Source organism: Artibeus jamaicensis, unplaced genomic scaffold (assembly GCF_021234435.1).
Source record: "Artibeus jamaicensis isolate MK-2021 breed Jamaican fruit bat unplaced genomic scaffold, CSHL_Jam_final scaffold_804, whole genome shotgun sequence".
Lineage (NCBI taxonomy): Eukaryota > Metazoa > Chordata > Mammalia > Chiroptera > Phyllostomidae > Artibeus > Artibeus jamaicensis.
Window position 1 is genome coordinate 2,092,009 of NW_026522055.1, and position 24,087 is coordinate 2,116,095.

General features: G+C 49.2%; 2 protein-coding genes across 2 annotated transcripts; both read left to right on the forward strand.

The window, feature by feature from the left end:
- The first annotated feature begins 6,765 nt into the window (after positions 1 to 6,765).
- LOC119036184 (myeloid cell surface antigen CD33-like) lies at positions 6,766 to 17,190 on the forward strand. The gene is made up of 3 exons (XM_053659776.1): positions 6,766 to 6,818; positions 16,626 to 16,743; positions 16,810 to 17,190. Exons 2-3 carry the CDS (start codon positions 16,713 to 16,715, stop codon positions 17,037 to 17,039), a joined length of 261 nt encoding a protein of 86 aa, XP_053515751.1. The 5' UTR covers positions 6,766 to 6,818; positions 16,626 to 16,712; the 3' UTR covers positions 17,040 to 17,190.
- A 2,264-nt stretch (positions 17,191 to 19,454) lies between these two features.
- LOC119036189 (sialic acid-binding Ig-like lectin 11) lies at positions 19,455 to 21,707 on the forward strand (the record flags this gene model as incomplete). Its single annotated transcript, XM_053659777.1, has 4 exons — positions 19,455 to 19,761; positions 20,061 to 20,151; positions 20,502 to 20,562; positions 21,197 to 21,707. Coding segments are annotated over 4 exons (621 nt in total), but the record flags the coding sequence as incomplete, so codon positions are not given.
- Positions 21,708 to 24,087: the final 2,380 nt, after the last annotated feature.

Consider the following 24,087-nt stretch of genomic DNA (forward strand, 5'->3'; position numbering starts at 1 on the left):
GAGTATGGACATGTGAATCTCCTAAGGGCCCCCCAATAGAGGGAAGGGTCAACCCCTGCATGAGCAGGAGTTAGAGCCTCATCTGGGGGACATGCTGGGTCCCACAGGGTGTAGGACTGGTAATGTTCCTGTGAAGGTCAGAACAGAAGGGAATAGGAGGGTCCCTGTGAAGAGAAAGACAGTGCTCACTCACTCATTCATTCATTCACTCACTAATTTATTAACTCACCCATTCACTAATCCATTCATTCATTCACTCATTCATTCATTCCCAATCACTCAGTGAGCATCTAAGTGTCGGTTGGCTGAAGACAAGACAAAAAAAGACCCGTGGACCTGGTCTGTGTGCCTGAGAGACTTCTCACTACAGACATCTCTTCCTCCCAACACAGGAGGACTGTGGTTTCTAGGGAGTTGACCATGTGTCCTACATACTGTTTTTTTTTCCTAAAAATACAAGTGTTGGGTGTTTTAAAAATCTAACAATCTGAGGAACTGCAAGACTGTTTTCCAAAGCAGATGTTCATTTTGCAGTAGAGAGCAAAGCAAAAGAGGTCGGTTTTCTTCTTATTCACTCCAATATTTTTTCCTTTCTCTTTTTAGTTTTTTTGTTAATAGCCAACTTACAGAATTATGGTAAAGCTTCCTTGTGTGATTTAATTTAAACTTATCTCATATTGGTAATGTTGAACATATTTTCAGTATTCAGTGACCATTTGTATGTCTTTTTAGAAGTGTCTATTCAAGGACAACAAACTCACAGTTATTAACAACCACACCTAAAACGAAAGCAAACTAAAAGGACAGCTAGATCAGGAGTGGAAACATAGAAATGAAGATCCCAAGGAGGGTTAGCAACAGGGGAGTGGGAGGAGGAGAAGGGGGGAGAAGGTACAGAAAATAAGTAGCATAGACAGTAGATAGAAAATAGATGGGGGGGGGGGGCAAGAATAGCATGGGAAATATAGAATCTAAAGGACTTGAGACACATGGTCATAAACTAAAGGGGGGGTGATGGTGGGGATGGGGGGTAGGGTGGAGGGGAATAAAGGGGGAATAGAACAACTGTAACAGCATAATCAATAAAAAATTAAAAAAAAAGAAATGTCTATTCAAATAATTGACAAAATGATAAGTAGGATTCTTTCTGGGTTTCTTTTTTTGTTGTTGTTGTATAGTGACTATTTTTCTATAATGGGGTTTATTTTTTGATTATTGCTTCACTTGAATATCTTGGATATATTGTGAATTCAAGTCATTCATGAAGTCTATATTGTAGATATTTTTCTCCAAGTCTGTAACTTTTCCTTTAATTCTCTTAATAGTGGCTTTTGTAGAACAGCAAGCTCTTGTTCCCCTAGACATGTGACCCTCATGGGGTGACCCTCTACTGCATCTGGATGTGGGAGAACAAGACAAACTAGGTCTGGAGGGCAGATGAAAACATTCATGGGGGCAGCAGGTCACTTGGGCAGGGCAGAGGGAGAATAATGACCACCTGAAGAGACCCTGGTACCTGCAAACATTACCTGATGAGGAAAAGGGTCTTGCAGATGGGACTGAGGTGAGGATATTGACCTGTAGAGAATACTTCCTTGTCAGAGTTGGTCCCTGAATGTAGTCACACATGTCCTCTGGGAGAGACACAGCAGGTGACTTTCTGCACACAGGGCAGGATGAGGCAGTGTGGCCAGAGACAGGCTGCAGTGACCTGGACACCAAACAAGGACAGCCGGGAGTCCCAGGCCCTGGGAATCACAAAGGTGGACTCTCCCCTTGAACCTGTGAGGGCATGAGTCCCACCAACCATCAGGTTCCCACACATCGGAACTCATTTGTCATCATGGGGTTCAGAACATGTGAGCCCAAAATGTGACACCTAGTCTTTTTCTGTTTCAGTGATCTCAGTTGAGGGCTTAGAAGGGCACAGGGAAAGATATCTTATGCCTTACATGAATTTCTAGCCCCCAAATCTAGGAAAATAAAACTTAAAAAAAAACAAAAACAAAAAATGGCACCGAGTGTATGATAGTTCCTTTCAATGACCCCAAGAAAGCAACACAAGTGGGAAGTCATTGGGCAGCTTTGGGAAAAAGCAGAGAAAAAATTTAGAAAGAACATTCTCCTCCAGGCCCACTCCTCTGTTCCTCTTTGCAAACAAACTTCTCAGGGTTTTTCTGGACCTTGTGATTCCATATCGCCTCCTCCAGTTCTCTCCTGATCCTGCTCCAATCACATCTTCACACCTTTCCCACCAACCACTGAGACTCAGTAATGACGTGTTTTCTTGTGTATTCTCTTCTCTGTGGGCTGCCAGAGTCTGTCCTCCCTCACTGCTGTCACACCCTCACACTGTCACACGTTCCCCCATCTCCAGTCCTGACCACTTCCTCATTTCGATCGTTCACACCAGCACTCTCCCTGGCGTGACATCCCTCGGTGGTCATAAGGTGTCTTCTGAGATAGAATACCCTGCTCAAAACCCCTCTGTGGTCCCTGAAACACAGGCCCTTCCTTCTGTGGCTCAGTGCTGTAGTGTCTTCAGTGAGTTAAATTCTATCCTCTTGTCTCATAATGGCAGCTTCTGGATGACAGATTTTGATGCTGTGCCCACAGGCACATCCCCAGTGTCTACAACTATCTTGGCACACAGTAGATTTTCAGGCATACTTGCTAGAGAGGATATAAATATATGATGACCCCACATATTTCACTGTTCACAATATACAAGAGTTAGACACACATACACATAAGATTAGGTGACTTTTAACTAAGACCAAAGGATGATCAGCACTTGGAGATGTAGGAATCAGAAGGGAACGGCATTTCAGTAGAAAGAACTGCACATGCAAAGTCTCAGAATCACAAAGGCTGTGGCCTGGCTGGGTGTGGGGATGGTGTGAGACTGCAGAAGAGGGTGGAATCCAGTGGAGAGTCCAGGGCACAGGACACACCAACCCTAAATCCAGCCTGTGGATTTTGCCCCTCATCCCTGGGCCCTGAGAGGAAACTTTGCTGATCAAACCATGCAGAACCTGAGGATAGGTGTGTGCAAACACAATCAGGCAGCCTGAGTGGAGGACAGGTGGTGGCAGGATTTTGTTGGCTTCAGAGACCCAGGAAGAGATGAGGTCACAAATATGACCAGGGTCAGAATGGGGAGGAGATGGGCACTGACCTGAGCTGTGCTAAGGAGGAAGGATGGACAAGACTTAGTGACTTTGAATCACACAGAAGGAAGGGAGGGCATCCCTGGCTACCCTAACCCTGGACTCAGCCCCCTGTCCTTTGCCTCCTCTCCCCTCCCTTCCCCTGAGGCAGAGCTCACATGAGGATGATGAGGCAGAGCAGGAGCAGCAGGGTCTTAGCAGCTGCTTCCACAATAGTCAGCAGCACAACCCCTGCCCCAGGCCCTGATTTCCCTGCAGGAAAGAGAAGAGGAGGGAGTCACCTGCTCAGTGGCAGCCCTGTGTCCTTTGGCTCCACTGGGAACCTGCAGGGCATCCCCCAGGCCTTCCTGCATCAACAGACTCCGGACTGCATGTGCCTTTACTCCTGAACCTGCCCTGACCCCTGGCTGTTGGCTATAAAATAAAAGGCTTCAGTTGGAATTCATCAAAAGAAAACATTCTGTTCATTAATTAGCTCTGTAAGAAAGTGAAAAGCCAACTCATTTAATGAGAGAAATACTTCCTAATTATAGATGTGATAAGGCTTCTTATCCAGCACATATAAATACTCTTACAGTCCTGGCTGGAGGCTCAGCTGGTGAGAACATCATCCCAGTGTGCCAAGGTTGTGGGTTCAATCCCTGATCAGGGCAGATACAGGAAGCTACCAATGAATCCATAAGTAAGTGTAACAGCCAAATGTTTGATGTTTCTCTCTCTATTCCTTCCCCTCTCGGTGAAATCAATTTAGAAAACAAATCTTAAACAAAAAACATTCTTACAACTCAACAAAAAGTCAAACAACACAGATAAAAAATGTGCACAGGGTTGAATTGTTCTAAAAGTTTAATTAAAAAATGGGCAAAGGACTTGAGAAAATTTTCTTCAGAGATGCATACAAGTAGACAGTAACTCCACAAGAAAATAAACGGCTTCATTATTATTGCACACAAAAGCATATCAAAGGTATGCTGAAATAACCCTTCACCCCCTGTAGTGACCTGTAATATTTTTCAAGGACAATAGCAGTGCAGGTAAATGTGTGGAGAAATTGGAAGGCTTATACTTTGCCTTTGGGAACCTGAAATGGAACTGCCACCATGGAGATCAGTCTGCAGTTTCTTCTAAAAGTGACACACAGACACTACCATGTGACCCAGCAATTCCACTCCCAGGCATATGCCCCAGAAACAAAAAAAGCTTAACCAGTATTCACAGCAATATTCTCATTGTCAAAAATGGAAACACCCAAATGTCTGTTTACTGATGAGTGGACAAGGTAAATGTAATACAACCATACAACAGGGTGTTAGTAAATACTATGTACAGAAGTTGTGTTGTGAAACTGTCCACCTGAGCTCATGTTATTTTATTAAACAATGTCACCTCAATAAGTTAAATGAAAAAGTTAAAAAAAAAGGGGGACTTCCACCAAGATGGAGGCGTAGGTGGAAACACTTTGCATCCTTGCACAACCAAACCTAAAAATAATAAAGTCTTAACAATAATAAACGCAACCAAACCACATAGAAAATCGACAATACGGAGTCCAAAAACAATGAACTGCTCAGCTAAACTGGTGAGAGGGGTGAAGCCAGCATCGGAGCGGGTTGGGCAGGAAAGATCCCCTGACCTGGGAGGTACACAGGCAGCCAAGGGCACCGATCCCAAGTGCGAGCTAGCTACGGGAAGACACAGGGAAGAGGCGAGGCTGTCTGTCTGCGGTGGAGCATTTGCACGCAGATAAACCAGTGAAGAGGCGAGCATTCAGACCGCATGGTGCAGGGCAGCGGGCTCACACATTTCTGCTCAGGTAAACAGGTGGGGGCGAGTGGTGGGATGGAGTGAGTGAGTGGAGAGGACCGCCATTGCTCCCTCTCTGACCCCGCCCCCACATACAGCGTCACAAACCAGCGACCTGGGTGGCCCCGCCCTGGTGAACGCCTAAGGCACCTCTTGTAATACGTAACAGGACCAAACAGATAAAAACATGGCTCAAGAACAACTCAGAGCCCCAGAGCCAATAAATCTAAGCGATGAAGAAACAGCCAAACTATCAGATGCACAGTTCAAAACACTGGTGATCAGGATGCTCACAGTACTGGTTGATTTTAGTCACAAATTAGAGGAACATATGAAGACTAAACTAATTGAAATAATGGTAATGCACAGGAAACCAATAGTAATGGAAAGGAAACTGGGACTCAAATCAAGGGAGTAGAGCAGAAGGAAGAAAAAAATGACCAAACAGAAAAATATGAAGAAACAAGAATTAAAAAAAAAAATGAGGAGAGGCTTAGGAACCTTCAGGACATCTTTAAATGCTCCAATATCTGAGTTATAGGGGCACCAGAAGGGGAAGAGGAACAGTCACGAGTGGAAACCTTATTTGAACAAATAATAAAAGAGAACTTCCCCGTTCTGGCAAAGGAAATAGACTTCCAGGAAATCCAGGAAGAACAGAGGGTCCTAAAGAAGTTAGACCCAAGAAGGAACACACTGAGGCACATCATCATTACATTAGCCAAGATTAAAATGAAGGAGAGAATCCTAGAAGCAGCAAGAGATAAGGGTACTGTCACCTACAAAGGGGTTCCCATCAGACTGTCAGCGGATTTCTCAAAAGAGAACTTACAGGCAAGAAGGGGCTGGAAAGAAGTATTCCAAGTCATGAAAACCAAAGACCTACAACCAAGATTGCTCTATCCAACAAAGTTTTCATTTAGAATGGAAGGACAGATAAAGTGCTTGTCAGATAAGACCAAATTCAAGGAGTTCATCATCACCAAGCCCTTATATGAAGTGTTAAAGGGACTTACCTAAGAAAAAGAAGATAAAAAAGATTAACAGTGAAAGGAGAGCAAACTCACAGTTATGAACAACCACACCTAAAACAAAAGCAAATTAAGAGGACAACTAGATCAGGAGTGAACCATAGAAATGAAGATCATGTGGAGGATTAGCAACAGGAGAGTGGGAGAAGGAGAAGGGGGGAGAAGTTACAAAGAATAAGTAGCATAGATAGTAGATAGAAAATAGATAGGGGGAGGGTAAAAATAGGGGAAATATAGAATCTAAAGAACTTGAGACATGTGTTCACGAACTAAAGGGGGGAATGGTGGGAGAGGTGTGCAGGGTGGAGGAGAATGGAGGGGGGGAATAGAACAAATGTAATGGCATAATCAATAAAATAAAAAATATATTTTAAAAAAGTTATAAATCTTTAAAAAATAAATAAAAAAGTTAAAAAAAGAATAAATACATTAAAAAATGTAGACGAACTAAATGTGAGCCTGGTGGACTCAACAAGCCACATGCTGAACAGGCCCCAGGCCCTGCATCAAGGCCTCATCCCCTCTAGGTCTGGGGACCCCAGGATGAGCCCCGCACACCCCAGTCCTGGCAGGAGCAAGGCCCAGATGGTCCAGGTTCCTGGCATCCTGAGGCTGAACCCAAGAACAAGGTGGAGCTGTGGTGACTCGTCCCAGCTGAGCTGAGGTCACTGCTAGTCTGGACTGGCTCCTATCCCTTCCCCATTCTCTCACATCTCCAGAGCAGGGGCAGCCCACACACCAGCTGCTTACACTCACTTGGCACCGAGAGGAGACTCAGGGACACTTGGGCACCAGCAGGTGCTACACTCAGAAGGTGAGCTCCCCTCTGTTTGCAGCCCCTTCCCAGGGCAGCACCACACTCTCGGGGGGGCGGGGGGAGGAGTCCCACCAGGGGGCCATGGTGAGAGCTGAGCTCAAGACAGTTAATATTGAGTCAATGAGATTGACAACAGTGTGAGTTCCATACAGTCACTGCCAGGGAGGAGGACCCTGCATCGTGCAGGCCCCTGAGGGCTGCCCCCAGAAGCCACCTGAACGAGTCCCAGAATGGGTGGGGGGTCTGCAGTGAGGGGTCTCCCAGTTACTGTAGGGGGATTGGACGGGCTTCCCTGCATGACTCTACAGGCTGACAGGGAACTCCGTCAGCTCAGGATTTCATAACTACGTACCAAGGACTGGGCATTTCAAGCAACAGAAGTATATTTAAGCCTGGGAAGTCCAAGTCTGTGTGTCAGCAGCTTTGGTTCCTGGTGTGAGCCCGACTCCTGGCTTCCTGGTGGCTGACTTCTCCCCATCCTCACGTGGCCTTTTTATTTTGCATGTGGGGAGAGGAAGGGGAGATTTCTCTGTTTCTTTTCTTGCAAGGTCATCAGTCTTAGGGGACCACTCTCAGGAACTCCTTTAATCTCAATTATTCTGAAATAACAATCATGTCAGTTCCACATATGGATTTGGGGGGACCTGATTCAGGCTGTGGCATTCAGGCTCCATGGGGTCCGCACATTCCATCCATGCTTGTCTTTACTGTAGGACGTTCCATACCTGTTGTGCGCAGTCTTTCTTCTCTTAGTGCAATAGTTTCCTTCCCGACTTTGCAATAATCTCACTCTCCCTTATTGCAATAATCTTTGTTTAAAAATCCTCACCTGAAGATATGTTTTTATTGATTTGAGAGAGGGAGTGAGAAATATCAATCAGTTTTCTCCCATATGCATTCCAACCAGGGATCAAAACTGTAACCTAGGAATGTGCCCTGATCAGGAATCTAACCAGCAACACTTTGGTGTTGGAGACCATGCTGCAACCAACTAAGACTCCCCAGGGCTTATGATAATCTTTTTTTTTAAAAATTTTATTTATTTATCTTTAGAGGGGAATGGAAGGAGGGAGGGAGAGAAATATCAATGTATGGTTGCCTCTCATGTGTCCCCTGATGGGAACTGGCCTGCAACCCAGGCATGTGCCCTGACTGGGAATTGAACCACAATCCTCTGGTTTGTAGGCCCGCCCTCAATCCACTGAGCTACACCAGCCAGGGCCAGGATAATCCTTTTGAATAAAGTCTCTCCCTACCTAGTTCCAGATTTGTTTTTTACATGACAGACTTAAGGCTGAAGGCCAGCCTCCTCTGCTCGGCTGTGCAGCCCTTGGAGAGCACACCCCTTGCCTCCTTTACCCCAGGTTCCAGCTATCACACATGGACTGTTTCTGCCCAGACAGTGGCCAGGACCTCTCCCAGCCCCTTGCTTTGTGCCTGATGTCACCACTGCCTGGGATGCTTTCCCTCCCATCTCTGCTTGACCAACTCCTGCTTTCCCCTCAAGGTACATCTTGAGAGGAGTTTCTCCTGAGAAGCCTTTTCTCACTCCCTTTCCACCCCTGAGGGCAGAGGCTGAAGCTATTGTTCTTGGACCCCCAGGGCATGGAAACCTCATCACAGTGTGTTTTAATAGTTTCCATATTTCTGTGCCTTCCACAAACCCCAAACCATGAACTTGAGCTCCCCTGAGGCAGGAACTCTATCTTCTTCCTCTTCCTGTTTCCAGTGTATAATGGACATGCAGTAAAGGTTTAGAGAACAAATAAATGGGGAGAAATGTAGGCATTTCCCAGTGTTTCCCTCATGAATGTGATACAAAGGAGCTGAAATGCATATAAAATGCATTTGTTGTTATAAAATGAGCTGAGGGCAAAGTTCTCTGGTGACCTTGAAAAGGAGAACTGGGGTAATTCTGTCCATCTGCCAAAGTGACTCTGTGAAGGCAGAGGTGGGAGACTATCCATGTGGTTCTCATTGGGGAAGGGGAGGTTACCACTTACAGATATTTGGAAATTTTGGGAGATACTGTGGTTGTCAAAACAGGGCAAGGGAAGCTCCTGGCATCTTGTGGCTGGAGACCAGAGATGTTGCTTAGCATCCTACAATGCACAGGAGAGCCCACCCCACACAACCAAAAACCCCACTCAGCTACAAATGCCACAATTTCAACAGCATTGAGGTTGATAATCCATAGTCCTAATCCAACCTGTGGGAAAGGGCAGGGGTGGAAGGGTGTAAAGGCAGTGAACACAGCTTGTGGTAGGAGGTGACATTTGAGCCTGTTCTCAGAGGAGAAGCATGTGCTGCAACGACAGAGACTGGGGACACTATGACAGGGAGGAGGAACCAGGTGAATTCAGTGTGGGGAGGCCAGAAGGGACAGGAGGTGTTCAGGTGGTGGCAGGAATGTGGCTGAGGTGTGTGAGGGTTGGTGACTGAGAGAGTGGCATGGTGATAGTGAGGTTGTAAGTCTTCCTGAAAATCTCCTTAGTGAGTCCATACCTTGAAAGTGGCAGGTGGGGAAGGATGTGTAGCCAGGGGAGGAGCAGAGCTGGAGCTGAGTGTTAGAAAGTTCCCTGTTCTGCTCCAGTTTTTGTTTTGATGCGACTGCCTTGAATCAAACTGCTTGAAGGAACCATCCAGGGGGTAAGAAATAGAGAGCCTTAGCCAGCACCTCCTCCTGCCTGTGGCTCACCAGGTTGGGCAGACAGACATCATCCTCAGGATGGACAAAGCCTGAGAGTGAACAGGAGAAGGGGGGAGATGGAGCAAAGAGAGAAGCCCAGCCAGACGAGTCCTGATTCTCTGCTCCTCTCCAGATACATCCAGCTCCACATCTATTCCCTCCTAGCCCTCATATAGGACATAAGCCTTTGGAGTTAGGCCCTTGTGCAGAGTTGGGAGGCAGGAACCTGAGGTCTCTTCAGGACTCGGTTTCAACACCATGGACAGCGGTAGCAGCCCAGCCCCAGTCTCCCTGGGGTTCAGTGTCTCCTAGGGGATTGAGCGCCACCTAAAGGCCAGCCATTTATCAGGTTCCGGGGCAGAGTGGGAGGGCCTGGGTGAGGGTCTACTGACCCCCTAGGTCAGTGATGCTGGTCACGGGTGTCGGGACCTCCTGGGTGCTGCCTTCCTCAGACGTGGGTTCTTCCCCCGTAAAAAACTCAACTATATACCGGGTGATGTGCTAACTCATGAGATGGGAATAACGAAGCCAGACTCGGAGCATCACTGGAGGAGAGCATTTACCACTCAAAGTGGGTCCTTCTGACACATTACAGCTGTTCCAAGACCTTAGGAGAAATCAGGTTTGCTTTTTGCTTTTCATCTGTCCCCCAGCCAGCTGAATACCTTCAAACATGCTTTCTATCTTTCCCCATCCGTGCTGATTAAAGTTTTACAGTCCAGGACAGGGTTTCCCTTTTTCTGGGTTTTTTCACTTTTCTGTCTGTAGCCTTCTGGTCTCAACCACTCCAGACTCCCAGCCCCACTTCTGCCCAGACACTTCCTGCAGTTACTCACCCAGGCTGCCCTGAGCCTTAGAGTGAAAGAGTCGCAGGATGTGTGGGTACTGAAAGGGCTGCCAACAGGAGCTTCATGTCCCTCCATCCTTTCCCTCCATGTGCCTCCCCATGTTACCCTCACTCAGCTCATCACTGCCCACACAGGGGCTGGCTTCCCGCTCCCCTGTGCCCTCTCCACCATCCACCACACCAGGGGGTCAGATTCCTCCCAGGTGACCCCTCATCTGAGAGTCCCAAACATCAGAAAAGAGGTCTCAGGCTACTCTGCCCCAGGCCAGCATTCGATTGGATGCTGACTTCACTGCTGATTTTCCTGGCAGGGCTGGGGCTTCCAGAAAAAGGAGGGATGAGGAAAACTTGAGATCCTTTGCCATTCAGGACACAGGGAAATCCATGGACTCAGGCTGCAGAAAGAAAGGGCCAGACACAGGGACACCCCAACCCTTCTCTGCACCCCTAACCCACCTTTGCACATCAGAGAAGCACTTTGCTGAGTGGGTCCTGAATGACACAGAAATACAAAGTCTGTTTGCCTCTCACTTGTGGTCTTCCAGGCTCTTCCCTCCGGCTGTGAGTGAGTAGATACAAGGAGATGGAACACAGGATGTACGTAATTCTCTTTACCAAAATTAAAGCAAAACTTGATGCCAGACTCTGCTGCTTGTGCCTTTGCCTCCATGTAGACCCATGGAGCCTGTCACTCAGCTCACCCTTATCACCTGCTGTGCAGCTCATCACTGTGTGGGAAGCAGGTGCACAGGGCTGGTGAGAGATGCACACTCCTGCCTCCAAGGACTCACTTTCCACTGTGGGGACCTCCATGCACCGCCAAGGGAACTCACCTCAGTGCTCTCCGCCCACCTCCAGTCTCTCCTCCACAGAGAAGCCAGAGGAAACTCTAAAACCCAATGGTGTCATTTTTCTGCTTCCTCAGTTTAATTTTTCTCCAGTTGCCCCAACGGAAATAGACAGAATCCATTACGATGATCCCAGGGGTGTTACTCAGTTGCCTTATTTGTTACTAATGCTTAGAACACATCACAAACTGAAACACCAACACATGCACAGAGACACACACGAATTTGTTCATCTAATCTTTCTAAAAAGTTTAGCCTTAGCTGTTGTGGCTCAGTTGGTTGGAGTATTGTCTTGTAGACCAAAAAGCATGGGTTCGATTCCCAGTGAGGGCTCATACACAGATTATGGGTTTGATCCCTGGTTGGGGCATGTATGGGAAGGCAGTCAATTGATGTTTCCTTCACACATCTCTCTCTCTCTTATCAGTGAGGAAAAATGTCCTCTGGTGAGGATAAAAACTTTTTAAAGCGTAACAGTGTCTCTCATATAGATATAAAATAAACATGTTAAGGATTTTTATTGTATTGAAAAACACATAATATCAGATCTACCCTGAGAAGCAATTTTTCAAAAATGTATTTTATTAATTATGCCATTACAGTTGTTTCATTTTCCCCCTTCATTCCCCTTCACCCTGCACACCCTCCCCCCACATTCCCTCCCCTTTAGTTCATGTCCCTGTGTCACCAGTTCTTAAGATTCTACATTTCCTATGCTATTCTTGCCCTCCTATTTTCTACCTACTGTCTGTGCTACTTATTCTCTCTACCTTCTCCCCCTTCTCCTCCTCCCACTCCCGTTGCTAACCCTCCTTGTGATCTCCATTTCTATGGTTCTGCTCCTGATCTAGTTGTCCTCTTAATTTGCTTTTGTTTTAGGTATGTTTTTAATAACTGTGAGTTTGCTGTTTTTTCACTGTTCATATTTTTTATGTTCTTTTTCTTAGATAAGACCCTTTACCATTTCATATAATGAGGGCTGGGTGATAATGAACTCTTTGAACTTGACCTTATCTGAGAAACACTTTATCTACCCTCCCATTCTAAATGAAAGATTTGCTGGATAGAGCAATCTTCGCTGTAGTTCTTTGGATTTCATGACTCGGAATACTTATTTCCAGCCCCTTCTTTCCTGTAAGGCCTCTTTTGAGAAATCAGCTGACAGTCTGATGGGAACTCCTTTGTAGGCGATTGTCCCCTTATCTCTTGCTGCTTCTAGGATTTTCTCCTTCATTTTAATCTTGGCTAATGTAATGATGATGTGCCTTGGTGTGTTCCTTCTTGGGTCCAACTTCTTTGGGACTCTTTGAGCTTCCTGGACTTCCTGGAAGTCTATTTCCTTTGCCAGATTGGGGAAGTTCTTATTTATTAAAATAAATTTTCCCCTTCTTGCTCTTGCTCTTCCCCTAATGGTACCCCTATAATTTGGATGTTGGAATGTTTAAAGATGTGCTGGAGTTACCTAAGCCTCTCCTCATTTAAAAAAAATTCTTGTCTCTTCATTCTTTTCTGTTTGGTCGTTCTGATAACCAATTTTTAAGAGCCTAGTATTACTCACTTCAGGCACTCTGTTGTACACAGCTCCCTAGAACTTTCTTCTCTTGCATAACTGAACCTGCATTCCCATCACACAGCAGTTCCCTGTGTTGTCTGACTCATGAGTGAGAGAACCAGGCAGAAGTGACCAGCACAGACCTGTATGGAGTCCATGAGGGTTGAAGGGAAGTTGTGAAGGGATGTGACACTGGGTTGGTGGGGGGATTCAGGTGACCCTCCAGCAGACAGAATGCCTGCCTGTGTCTCTGGACTTGAACTATTTGCACAGTTCCCAGTTATCTGTAAACTAAGGCAGTGTATAACAGTTCAAATGCAATAGGAGGCCAGAATCAGATAGTGTGTGTGGTAAAGAATGCCCAGTCTCCCACTGCAGATGGCCAGTCATCTCATTTTTGCCTAAAGTTCCTTTCAAGCATTAAAGCAGATACTTATTGATCACCCAATATAGGCCAAGCATGTTTCTAAGCAGTGTGGTGGATTCAGCAGTAAGGAGAGGTACAAGACTCTTCCTGAAGCTTACATTCTAAGGGCAGGAAAGACAGACAGAGAATGACTAAGTAGATAATATGTTATATAGATTGGTGATGAGGAGTCTGGAGATAACAAAGCAGTAAAGTCATATAGAAAACATGGGATGGATTATATTCTTCATGTATTATTGAGAAGCTGAGGTTTGAGTGTGCTCACATGAACTTCACAAACACATGCACACCTCAGATGTGTGCCCACACAGAGAGCACACCCACAGAATCACAGACACACACAAACACACACAGGGACCCTTCCACACCCATAGACACAGATACACCTCAACACACACACACAGAAAAGCTCCCCAGACACAGGGACGAAGACAGGCACCACCACATACACACTCATGTACCTTAAACACACACAGAGAGACCACACACAGGTGCATGCACACAAGCACATGTGCACAGGTATATATTTCACATACCCACACAGACACAAACACCAGGCACACAGACTGTAAACACAGGCACACTTGTCCACAAACACACAACACGGACATGCACACAAAGACCCAGAAACACATACACACTTCAGATATCCATACAGACCACCTGGCACACACAGAGACCACAAACACAGACACATACACACAGACTCAAACATATACACACTTACAGACAGAAACACATGCCACAAAGACACACTTCCAAAGAACACACACACAGACACACACGACAGGCCTCAAGCCCCCTGGGTCCTCACATGGAGCTTTGCCAGAGAAGAGTCAGGCTTGATGGTCAGGCCAACCAGACCCAACATCCCAGCAGGAGGGAAAGGTCAGGGATGCTCATGACTCCAGGTGCCTCTCAGCCCACCATTGACATTCCCTCTCATTCCCAGAAGCCACCCCCTGCCCATTGTGTCACCATATGCCCCCAGTCCCTGAGCCTGTGGTCCAGCAGACCCTTTGGCCTCATCACACCCCACCCACTGCTGGTCTGTGATAGAATTACATTTGTGTCCACACTCACCAAGCATTAGGGCATGGGCAGGGAAGGTGGGAACATCTCTCCACCTTTGCAGAGACTGAGACCTGAATGAAGCCAGGGCAGGTAGGAAGGAAAGTGGACTCACCTGAAAGGAGTAGTGGGTGGAGAAGCAGAGGGAGAAGCTAAAGAGTGAAGGAGAAGCAGGAGAGGAGGAGATGGAAATGGAGGGGAGGGGGAAATGGAGGGGAGGGGGAGGGGCAGGAGAGATGTGGAAAAGAGAATGGGGGAGGGAGGGAAGGAGGCAGATTCTCTTGGATGCTGGAGCAGAAAGAAACGACTGAGATAAGGGGGCTACAGCGGGACCCCTCTCTGTCCCACCAGCGTCTCAGGCTCTGGTCCTGCTCTGTCAAATGGGGTGACTTGCCTCCCATACAACTCTGCTCCCCTTCCATCCCCTACTACCTGTCCTGCTCACCTCTCCCATCCCCCACAGCCACCCTCCCTCCTTCCTCAGGTCCCCCCAGCCCACCTTCCCCTAGTGTCAGCCCTGACCAGCCAGGCTGTGACTCTGTCCCTGCCCCCCACTCCAGGTCCAGCAGGGTCTGCCTCACCTCAACCCAGCCCCTCAAGAACACCCTGCTCCACAGATGGGAGGCAGGTACCCAGGGTGGAGCCGCAAGGACGGGCCTCTTCAGTAGAGGGAGCATTTTGAACTGAGCGCAGGAGGCTAATCCTGCCCTGGGGAGAGGAGGAGCAGGGTGGCTGTGCTGAAGCTGCCGCCCTGCAGAGTGCAGAGCTGGTGGTGGAGGAGCAGTGGGGATTCCTTATCCCGTTTCTTCCCGTTACCAAGGCCTTCCCTTCCGTCTTCTCCTCCCCCTTGTAGAGAAGCCTCATCCTACAGCCCCCCCACACACACACCACGATGTGTGCAGTGTCCACTGTGGGCGGGGCAGGCCATGCCACTCCCCACGCTTTACTTGTAGGAACACCTGGATCTTCTCAGAAACCCTGCCTTCCCTGGCTCGGGCTGTCATAACACATTGACACCACTAGGGGCATAAACCACAGAAATTCATATTCTCACAGTTCTGGAGACAGAAAGTTCAACATCATGGTGTTGGTAGGACTGGTCCCCTCTGAGGCTTCTTTGCTTGGTTTGCAGATGGTTCTTCCCCTGAAGTCTCTCCTCTGTGTGTGTCTGTGCTCAAAACTCTCCTTCTAAGGACACCAGTCCTATTGGATTAGGGTCTGCCCTAGTGACCTCATTCTACCTTCATGCCCCTAAAAGACCCATCTCCAAACCCAGTCACATTCAGCAGTAGTGGGGGCCACAATATAAACAGATGAATTTTGGGGGTGACAGAATTCAGCCCACAGCACCCCGTGAGCCTGGGCGTCCGACTGTGCACAGGCAGTGAGGCCTTTCCCCAGGCAGCACAGTGAGCAGGAGGGAGCCAGGCTGGAGCCCAGGGCTGTCTGCCTGCAGAGCCTGAAACACTGACCCCACCCTGGAGACCTTCAATGAGGAAGCCCAGGGCTGAACTGACCATCAGGGAATGGCCACTGAGGGCCAGACTCAGAGTGACCACTGAGGACTGGTCAAGGCCAGCACCTGCCCTTACTTAGGGTTCCCCACAGACGACCAGGTTTGAGGACTGAGAGGCCTCCCTGTGACAGATGAGGAAAGTGAGGCTTGGAGGGCAGAAGAGCCAGGCCCACCTGACTCCAAAGGCATCTGCTGGCATCTTGCTCTCAGTCAACACCAGGGATGCCCGGGCAGGGGGGCTCCCAGCAGGTCAGCCAGCTGAGGACCACCTGTGGGGTCACAGGCTGCTGACCCCCTCAAAGACCTGATCCTGCCCTGTCTGGCCACTGTAACATGGGAGGTGCCCAGAGGAACCGAGTTTCCTACACGCCCCCATGTGCTCCCACAAACACACCCTGGACCACCGGGAGCTGGCATGGCCTGGGGCCCCTCTGTCTCCTCCGGTGTTAGGGTCACACTCAGGGACAGGGACAAAGGCTGCCACTGTCTCCACTTTGACTCCACGCCCCTGAGAGAGTAGATGCTCTGGAGGACTGTGTGTTCATTCATTCATCCGTCACCACCTGTCTCACCTGGAGGGCTATGGCACATTTCATGCCTCACCATTCCCGTCAGCCCCTCCTGAGTCCCACCCTCAGGGGACTGATCCTGTGTATTGTACAGAAGCTGTGCCTGCTTTTCTGAGTGGACAGCAGTGCCAGAGGGACAGGCAAGGACATGGAGTTGAGATTGGTGGGGTGGGTCTTCCTCGGTGTGTGGGGACCTCACGGGGACGCCCTGTGGACAGTGGAACTGTTTATTCTCCAAGGGCAGGGCCAGCTCTCCCACACGGGCTGCCCACTTCCTCCTCACAGATTGTCACCTTTCTCCCTTCCCCCTGGCTTCCTGTTGGGACTTCCTCTCAGTCCTGTGACACCAAGACCCTGACACTTACCCCAGAGATGCTGCTGCTGCTGGCCCTGCTGTGGGCAGGTGAGTGCCCCAGGGGGAGCCTGTGGGCTGGGGTGGAGGCTGTGGCTGATTGGTCTTTCCCTACAGGGTCCCTGGCTCAGGATGAAGGATTCTGGCTGCAAGTGCCGAGGTCTGTGACGGTGCAGGAGGGCCTGTGTGTCTCTGTGCCCTGCACCTTCTTTTACCCCCAGGATGGCTGGAAGGAGTCTACCCCTGCTTATGGCTACTGGTTCCGGGAAGGGGCCAAAACAGACAAGGATGCTCCTGTGGCCACAAACAACCCCAATCATACAGTGAAGAACAAGACCAGGGGCTGATTCTTCCTTGTTGGAGATCCCAGGACCAAAAAATGCTCCCTGCACATCAGAAATGCACAGAAGAGGGACACAGGGAGATACTTTTTTTTGGGGGTGGAGAGAGAATCCTATGTGAAACACAAGTTCATACAGAATCAGCTTTCTGTTCATGTAATAGGTAAGAAATGGGGTCAAGGTGAGGGCACATGGCTGGGTCCTGAGGGCTCCTGGGCTGGGAAGGAACCTGGTTCTCCTCATCCTGGGAAGGACTCAGGGAGCCAATGGGGACTGGACCCTGGGGCTGGCCTGGCACTGAGGCTGCAGTTAGGGGCACACCTGGGGACCCCACCTCCAGTGCCTCGGTCTCTCTCTCTCTCTTCCCCAGTTCACACATCAGCACCTGACATCCACATCCAGGGGACCCTGCAATCTGGCCACCCCAACAACATTACCTGTACAGTGTCATGGGACTGTGACAGAGAGACACCACCTGTCTTCTCCTGGATGAGAATCGACCTTACACCCCTGGGTCCCACAACACCCAACTTCTCAGTGCCCACTCTCACACCAGGGCCCCAGCACCACGGCACCAACCTCACCTGTCAGGTGGACTTGACAGGTGGTGACATCAAGGAGATGACCATCCAGCTCAGTGTGACCTGTGAGTACCCACCACGTCAGGACACCAGTCCCTGGGGGAGGAGGGAGTTGGGTGTTTCGGGTTGAATCCTGGAAGCAGGGCTGGGGAAGAGGAAGGAGGACACCCGATTTCACCCATTTCCTGTGTATCATGTTTGTGGCAGGGAAAAGCCAATCCCCACCTTTCTGAAACTGAAAAGGGAACAATTATGTCTTTCCATCCACAGGCTCTTCAGAACCTGACCATCATGTCCTGGAAAAAAGGCCCAGGTAGGGTGCATCTTCTCTTGTCTGGGGGGTGGAAGGGGGTCTCCCTGTGCCCTGCAGAGCAGAGCTGGAATTTCAGAACTCAGGTGGGAGATAGACTCGTGCCAGGTGAGAGGGAATTGGAGGTTAGAGGTCCCCTACTCACTCCTTCTCAACTCATAACCTGGCCTCCTGATCTTGACCCCCTCACGGGACACTGCATGAAGTTCTCAGATGTACAGCACTGTGGTCAGATGTTCACAGAACTTACAAAGGTATAAGTTTAGTTCCCCCTGGCACGACCCATAGTTATTACAATATTATTCACTATATTCCCTCTGCTGTACTTTATATCCATAGTACTTTTATAAAGGGCAATTTGTAACACTATTTTTTAAATCTCCCTTGATTTCTGCTAGTGGCCTCATGTAAACACCCCCAACATGGCCACTCAGTCAGGCCCCACAGGACCACTTGCTCCTCTGGGAGCAGGCGGGGCCACGCCCCACCCTGGCAGTAGTTGTGCTGTGTGCCATCCTCCCACAGTGTCCACCACGCCAGCACCAGCACCTGGACAGCTCCCTCCCCTTCTCATGTTCTGCTTAAGCCTCTCCTCCTCCAGGAAGCCCTCCCTGACCTGCCAGTCTCATTCAAGTCCCATCCTCAGGGCTCCCTCAATGCAGTTAACCCCCCATCATAAAGTGGGTCTTACTTCTCTGTGAGAACCCCCTTTTGGGGCATCTCATCCATGAGACTGTAAGCTGTGAGACACAGTTGAATTGGGCAAGTCATGGTGTACCACTGTTGACAGACATAAATGTCAAGGATCATACAGAGAAATCTGGGGTCTGCATTGGCACTGGTGGCCAAGGCAGAAGGCGTGGGGACCTGGGTGGTCCAGCCAAACACTCAGCAGCCCCTTGCAGAGGCTGTGATCTCTGCCCGTAGCCCTGTCCCCTTGGGGCTGAGCTCTGATGGTGGAGCCCATGAGATTATGGAAGAGAAGAAACTGATGTACATAATCTAAGGGGGGAGAGGGAGAGAGAGAGAGAGCACAGAGATAATGAGAGAGACAGAGACAGTGGGAAATATAGAAACAAAAAGAGAGAGAGACATATAGATGAGGAGGGAGATGCAGAGAGAGGCAGAGCCACAGAGAGGCAGGGACCTGCAGATGGGGAGAGAGGGAGACCTCACCGTAGCTGGGACTTGACTCCCTCTCTGTCTTTCCAGTTGCTGAAGTTCTGGCCAATGGCTCATCTCTCCAAGTCCAGGAGGGCAAGTCCCTGCACCTGGTGTGTAAAGTTGACAGCAACCTGCTTACCAGTACAAGGTAGACCCGGGGCAGCCTGACCCTGGAGTCTAGCGACCCAGGGGTCCTGAAGCTGCCCCAGGTGGAACTGAAGGACCATGGGAAATACATCTGCAGAGCTCAGCAGCTCGAGTCAGCCTCTCTGGAAGCCTCTGTGACCCTCAGTGTCAAGAGTGAGTAGGAACACACCTGTGGGCAGGATGCTGGAGTCTTTTGGAGGAGAGATGCTCCGCTGATCCCTCCCCTGTTTCTTTCTACAGACCCCCCCACAGCTGCAGGGACCCTCCTGCTCATGGGAGGACTGGGGTCTGCACTGCAGCTGCTCCTCTCGAGCTCAGCCAGCCCCCACCCTATGCTGGAGGCCAGGGGAGGGCCTGCTGGAGGGGAACCACAGCAATGCCTCCCACACAGTCACCTTCCACTCAGCAGAGCCCTGGGCCAACAGCTCCCTGAGTGTCCGTGGGGAGCTTACATCCAACCTCAGGCTCAGATGTGAGGCCCAGAACGCCCACGGGAAGGAGACAGTGACTGTCCTGCTGCTGCCAAGTCAGGGTGTGCCTGGTGAAGCCCAGGGAGGGGGTGCACAACCCTGGACCCTAGAAGACACTGAGTGGGAGGGAACGTGGCCCGGCTCTATGCAAAGGGGAACTGGAGTCCAGGCCCCAAAGACATGTGGCTGGGGAGGGAACCAGGGGACCTGGAGCCTGCAGTCATATGAATGGGTGGGGGACAAAGGAGTCCTGGATGGGACTGGGCACACTGATCAGCATGGGTTTGAGAAGGTGGGGTGCTCAGATACCTGCTTAGGGAAAGAGGAGCTCACCCCAGGTGTCTCGTCTCTGCAGGGAGACCAGGACATAGGACAGGAGTGATTCAGGGGGCTGTCGGGGGAGCTGGTGCCACAGCCCTGCTGGCCGTCTGCCTGGGCCTCATCATATGAGTGGGTGGTGACCCCAGGCTGGGCAGAGGCCTCAGGAGGTGGAGGTGGTGGTGTGTGGGGGTGGGGACTCAAAGAATCTCCAAACCTCAAAGCCCAGAGTTATGACAAAGTGATCAATCCAGGAAGAGGTGCCACAAGTTGATGCAGTGACAAGAAGCCAGCTTCCTGGCACCTTGGCCAAGTGCACTGTGTTCCCAACACCTGGCTGCAGCTGTCTGGGAGGAGGGGCGTGTGCTCCCGTCCTGGTCCCTGCAGCCAGGTAGCAGCCTCCACACCTGCCTCAGTAAGCCCTGCCAGGCCCCCAGGTGGGAGCCTGCTGGGTGAAAGGCCCCGTCTCTCTCCTCAGACTGAGGATCTGCAGGAAGAAACAGGCAGAGAAGGCAGAGAGCCAGGAAGGCATCTCCCAGGTGAGTGCCGGGGGCCATGTTCCACCCAGTGCTTCTGTGGTGAACACAGGAGCTCCTCCTCTGCCCCCAAACTGGGCCCTCCCCCATGTTTCCTGGCAGAGCCCCTCAGATCTGAGAACTGTCCTCTCCCGCATCCCTCAAAGCCTTCAATTGGCCAAGTCCTGACCCATTTCCCTTGGAGAAAGGCCCTTCTCCTTTGCTTCCTGTCTGGCCAAGCCCTCAACCACTACCCTGGGTCCCTGACTCCACCTCCCCTCCCTGAATATTCCCCACACAGCTGTGATGCTCCCATCATGAACATCAGTGAGTTTAACAGAAATGCAATATGAACAATGTTTATAACTTACAATGAAAAAGTAGGAAGGAACATGAGATCACCTTTCCTATCTGTAAAGTGGGATAACAGTCATATCCATGGAGAGGGGTCATAAGGATTATGTGAGATTAGTAATAAGAACAAGCTTTTATGATAAAATTTGTTAATGGTACAAATGGATAAATGAGTGATTGGGTGAGGGAATGAGTCCTCGGGAAATGGGTGTGAAATGGACAAATGAATGAGACCCCCAAGCCCCAAGTACCCGTCTCCAGACCCCAAAGGCCAGCTCAGACACCCCTCTCTCCTCCCACTCAGGGTCACCTGAATGCACCCTCCTCCCACCACCTGCCCCCAGCGCTGGCCACCTCCCCCTCTGAGCATGAGCTCCATTACGCTGCTCTCAGTTTCCACAACATGAAACCACACAACCCTCAGGCCCAGGAGACCCCGTACTCTGAGGTCAAGCTCCGGAAATGATGGTGCACCCCCACCCACAGTAGCTGGCTGGGGAGCCCAGAGAAAGCATCTCTGCAAAGAAGGTGTGTCAGGGTCGGATTCCTAAACAGTTAACAGCCCTCTGAGCCAAAGGCAATGAATGGAAACATGAAATTTCTTGGAGTGGCTGAAGTGGAAGAGATTTCTGGGCTTGAGTCTAGGCCCAGCTACTGAGGGTGTTCCAGGAGGCAAGTCACTTCACCTCTGTGTGCCTCAGTTTCCTGCTCTGTAACATGGGGGATAATTTGATGACCTAGATTATTAGGTGATGAAACATGCACCATTTGCATTAAGGACATTGTTATGTACTAAGTTTACCTCAGGACAGAGAGAGATGTCACTTTTGCTTGTACCTCTATCTTCTGTTTGGTTGACGATGTTTAAGAACTTGTATTATCTTCTTTGGGTAGAGGGGAACTTGTATTTTTAAAAAGTATTTCTATTCCTAAATGTAACTTTTTGGCAAGAGAAGATATTTCCCAGTACATGTATGTAACCAAGGGTTCATCCAGAGTAAATGAAGACTGTGTAAAGATCTTCCAAAATTCAAGGAGAAAAAGGCAGACCACCCAAGAGGAAAAACAGGATATTCCAAGGACCAATAAGCACCTAGGAAGGCGGCAGGCTTCAGTAGTGCTCAGGGAACTGCAAATAGAAACTGTGGTGCTGTAATACCACACAGCCACCACACTGGGGAAAATAATAAAAGGACTATAAAAAATACCAGGTGTTGAGATCACTGCATTAAGTGAAAAAAGAGCCAGTCACAGAAAGACAGGTACTGTGATTCCAGCTACACATTGTATCTGTAGCCATTAAACTGGGAGAAGCAGAGGACACAGGGCCCCCATCAGAGGGGCTGATTAACTCCTGCATGAGCAGGTGTCAGAGCCTCATCTGGGCGTCACACTGGGGCCACAGCGTGTAGGACTCATAATGTTCTGTGAGAGTCGGGGCAGAAGGGAAGAGGGGATCCCTGTGAGGAGAAGGCAGTCCTCACTCATTCATTCATTCATTCATTCACTCACTCACACATTCATTCATTCATTCACTCACAAGCACTCTGAGCATCTAAGTGTCTCTTCGCTGAGGAGAAGACAAGAGGGGATCCATGGACCTGGTCGGTGTCCCCGAGAAAGTCCCCACCACAGACACCCCTTCCTCCCAACACAGGAAGGCTGTGGTCACCGGTCAGTTTATGATGTTTCCTGTGTATTTTGTAATAATATAAGTGTAGGATTTTAAAAAATCTAATAAGCTGAGGAACTGCAATACTGTTTTCCAAAGCAGATGCACAGTTTTATAACAGAGCAAAACAAAAGAGTTCCATTGTTTAATATCTGCTCCAACAGTTGGTATTTTCTGTTTTTTAGTTTTTTGATATAGCAAACTTACAGAATCATGATGGAAGCCGCTTGTGTGGTTTAAATTAAATTGTCTAATGTGAATAATGTCGGGAATAATTTCTTGGATTTATTGACCATTTGTGTGTCTTTGTAGAATTGTCTATTCAAATAATTGACCAAATTTTCAGTGCGGTTGTTTCTTCTGTTGTTGTTTAGTGACTTTTTTTCTACAGCTGGGTTGATATTTTGTTTATTGGTTTGTTTGAGGACTTTGAGTATATTCTGGATACAAGACATTCATCAAGTCTGTATTTGCAGGAATATTTTTCCAAGTCTCTAACTTTTCCTTTAAGTCTCTCAATGGTGTCCTTTATAGAACAGCAACCTCCTGTTCCCAAGAACATGTGCCCCTGGTGAGCTGACCCAGTAATGTATCAGGACATGGAAGAGCAGAGAAAACTAGGTCTGGAAGCAGGACGGGGACATTGATGGGGGGCTCCAGGTCACTTGGGCAGTGCTGAGGGTGAATACTGGCCACCCAAAGGGCGCTTGCTACCTGCAAACATTACCTGATGAGGAAAAGGGTCTTTGCGAATGGAATGGAGGTGAGGATATTGACCTGGAGAGAATCCTCTCTTGTTGAGGTTAGTCCCTGAATGTAGTCACATGTGTCCTCCAAGGGAGACACAACAGGTGACTTTCTGCACCCAGAGCAGGATGAGGCAGTGTGGCCAGAGACAGGCTGAAGTGACCCAGACACCAACCAAAAATGGCCAAGAGGCCCAGCCCCTGGGAATCACAAAGGTACACTCTCCCCTTGAGTCTGAAGGCACGAGTCCCACCAACCACTGGATTTCCACTCATCAGAACTCATTTCTCATCATGGGGTTCAGGACATGGGACCCCAAGATGTGGCACCTAGTCTCTCCCTGTTCCAGGGGTCTGAGTTGGGAACTTAGAAGGACAGAATGAGAAGATATTTTACTTCCTGCATGAACTTATGGCCCCAAGAACCAAGACAATAAAACTTTACCAAAAAATGCTCTGAGTGTGTGGTAACTTGTTTCATTGGTCCCAGAAAGCAACACAGGCGAGAACTCACAGGGCACCTCTGGGAAAAAGCAAAGGAGGAACTGAGAAAAGTCCTCCTTCTCCAGACCCACTCCTCTGTTCCTCTTTGTAGACAAACTTCTCAGAGGGTTTTCTGGACCCTGAAATCCCATGTCTTCTCCTGCAGTTTTCCCCTGATCCTGCTCCAATCACATCTTCACATCTTCCCCACCAACCACTGAGACCCAGTGATGACGTGTTTTCTTGTGTCTTCTCTTCTCTGTGGGCTGCCAGAGTCTGTCTCCCCTCATTGTG

Coding starts and splice junctions, on each gene's coding strand:
- LOC119036184 (XM_053659776.1), top strand. CDS start 16,713: ATGCTGCTGCTGCTGGCCCTGCTGTGGGCAG. Junction 16,744..16,809: donor GCTGGCCCTGCTGTGGGCAG/GTGAGTGCCCCA, acceptor CTTTCCCTACAG/GGTCCCTGGCTCAGGATGAA.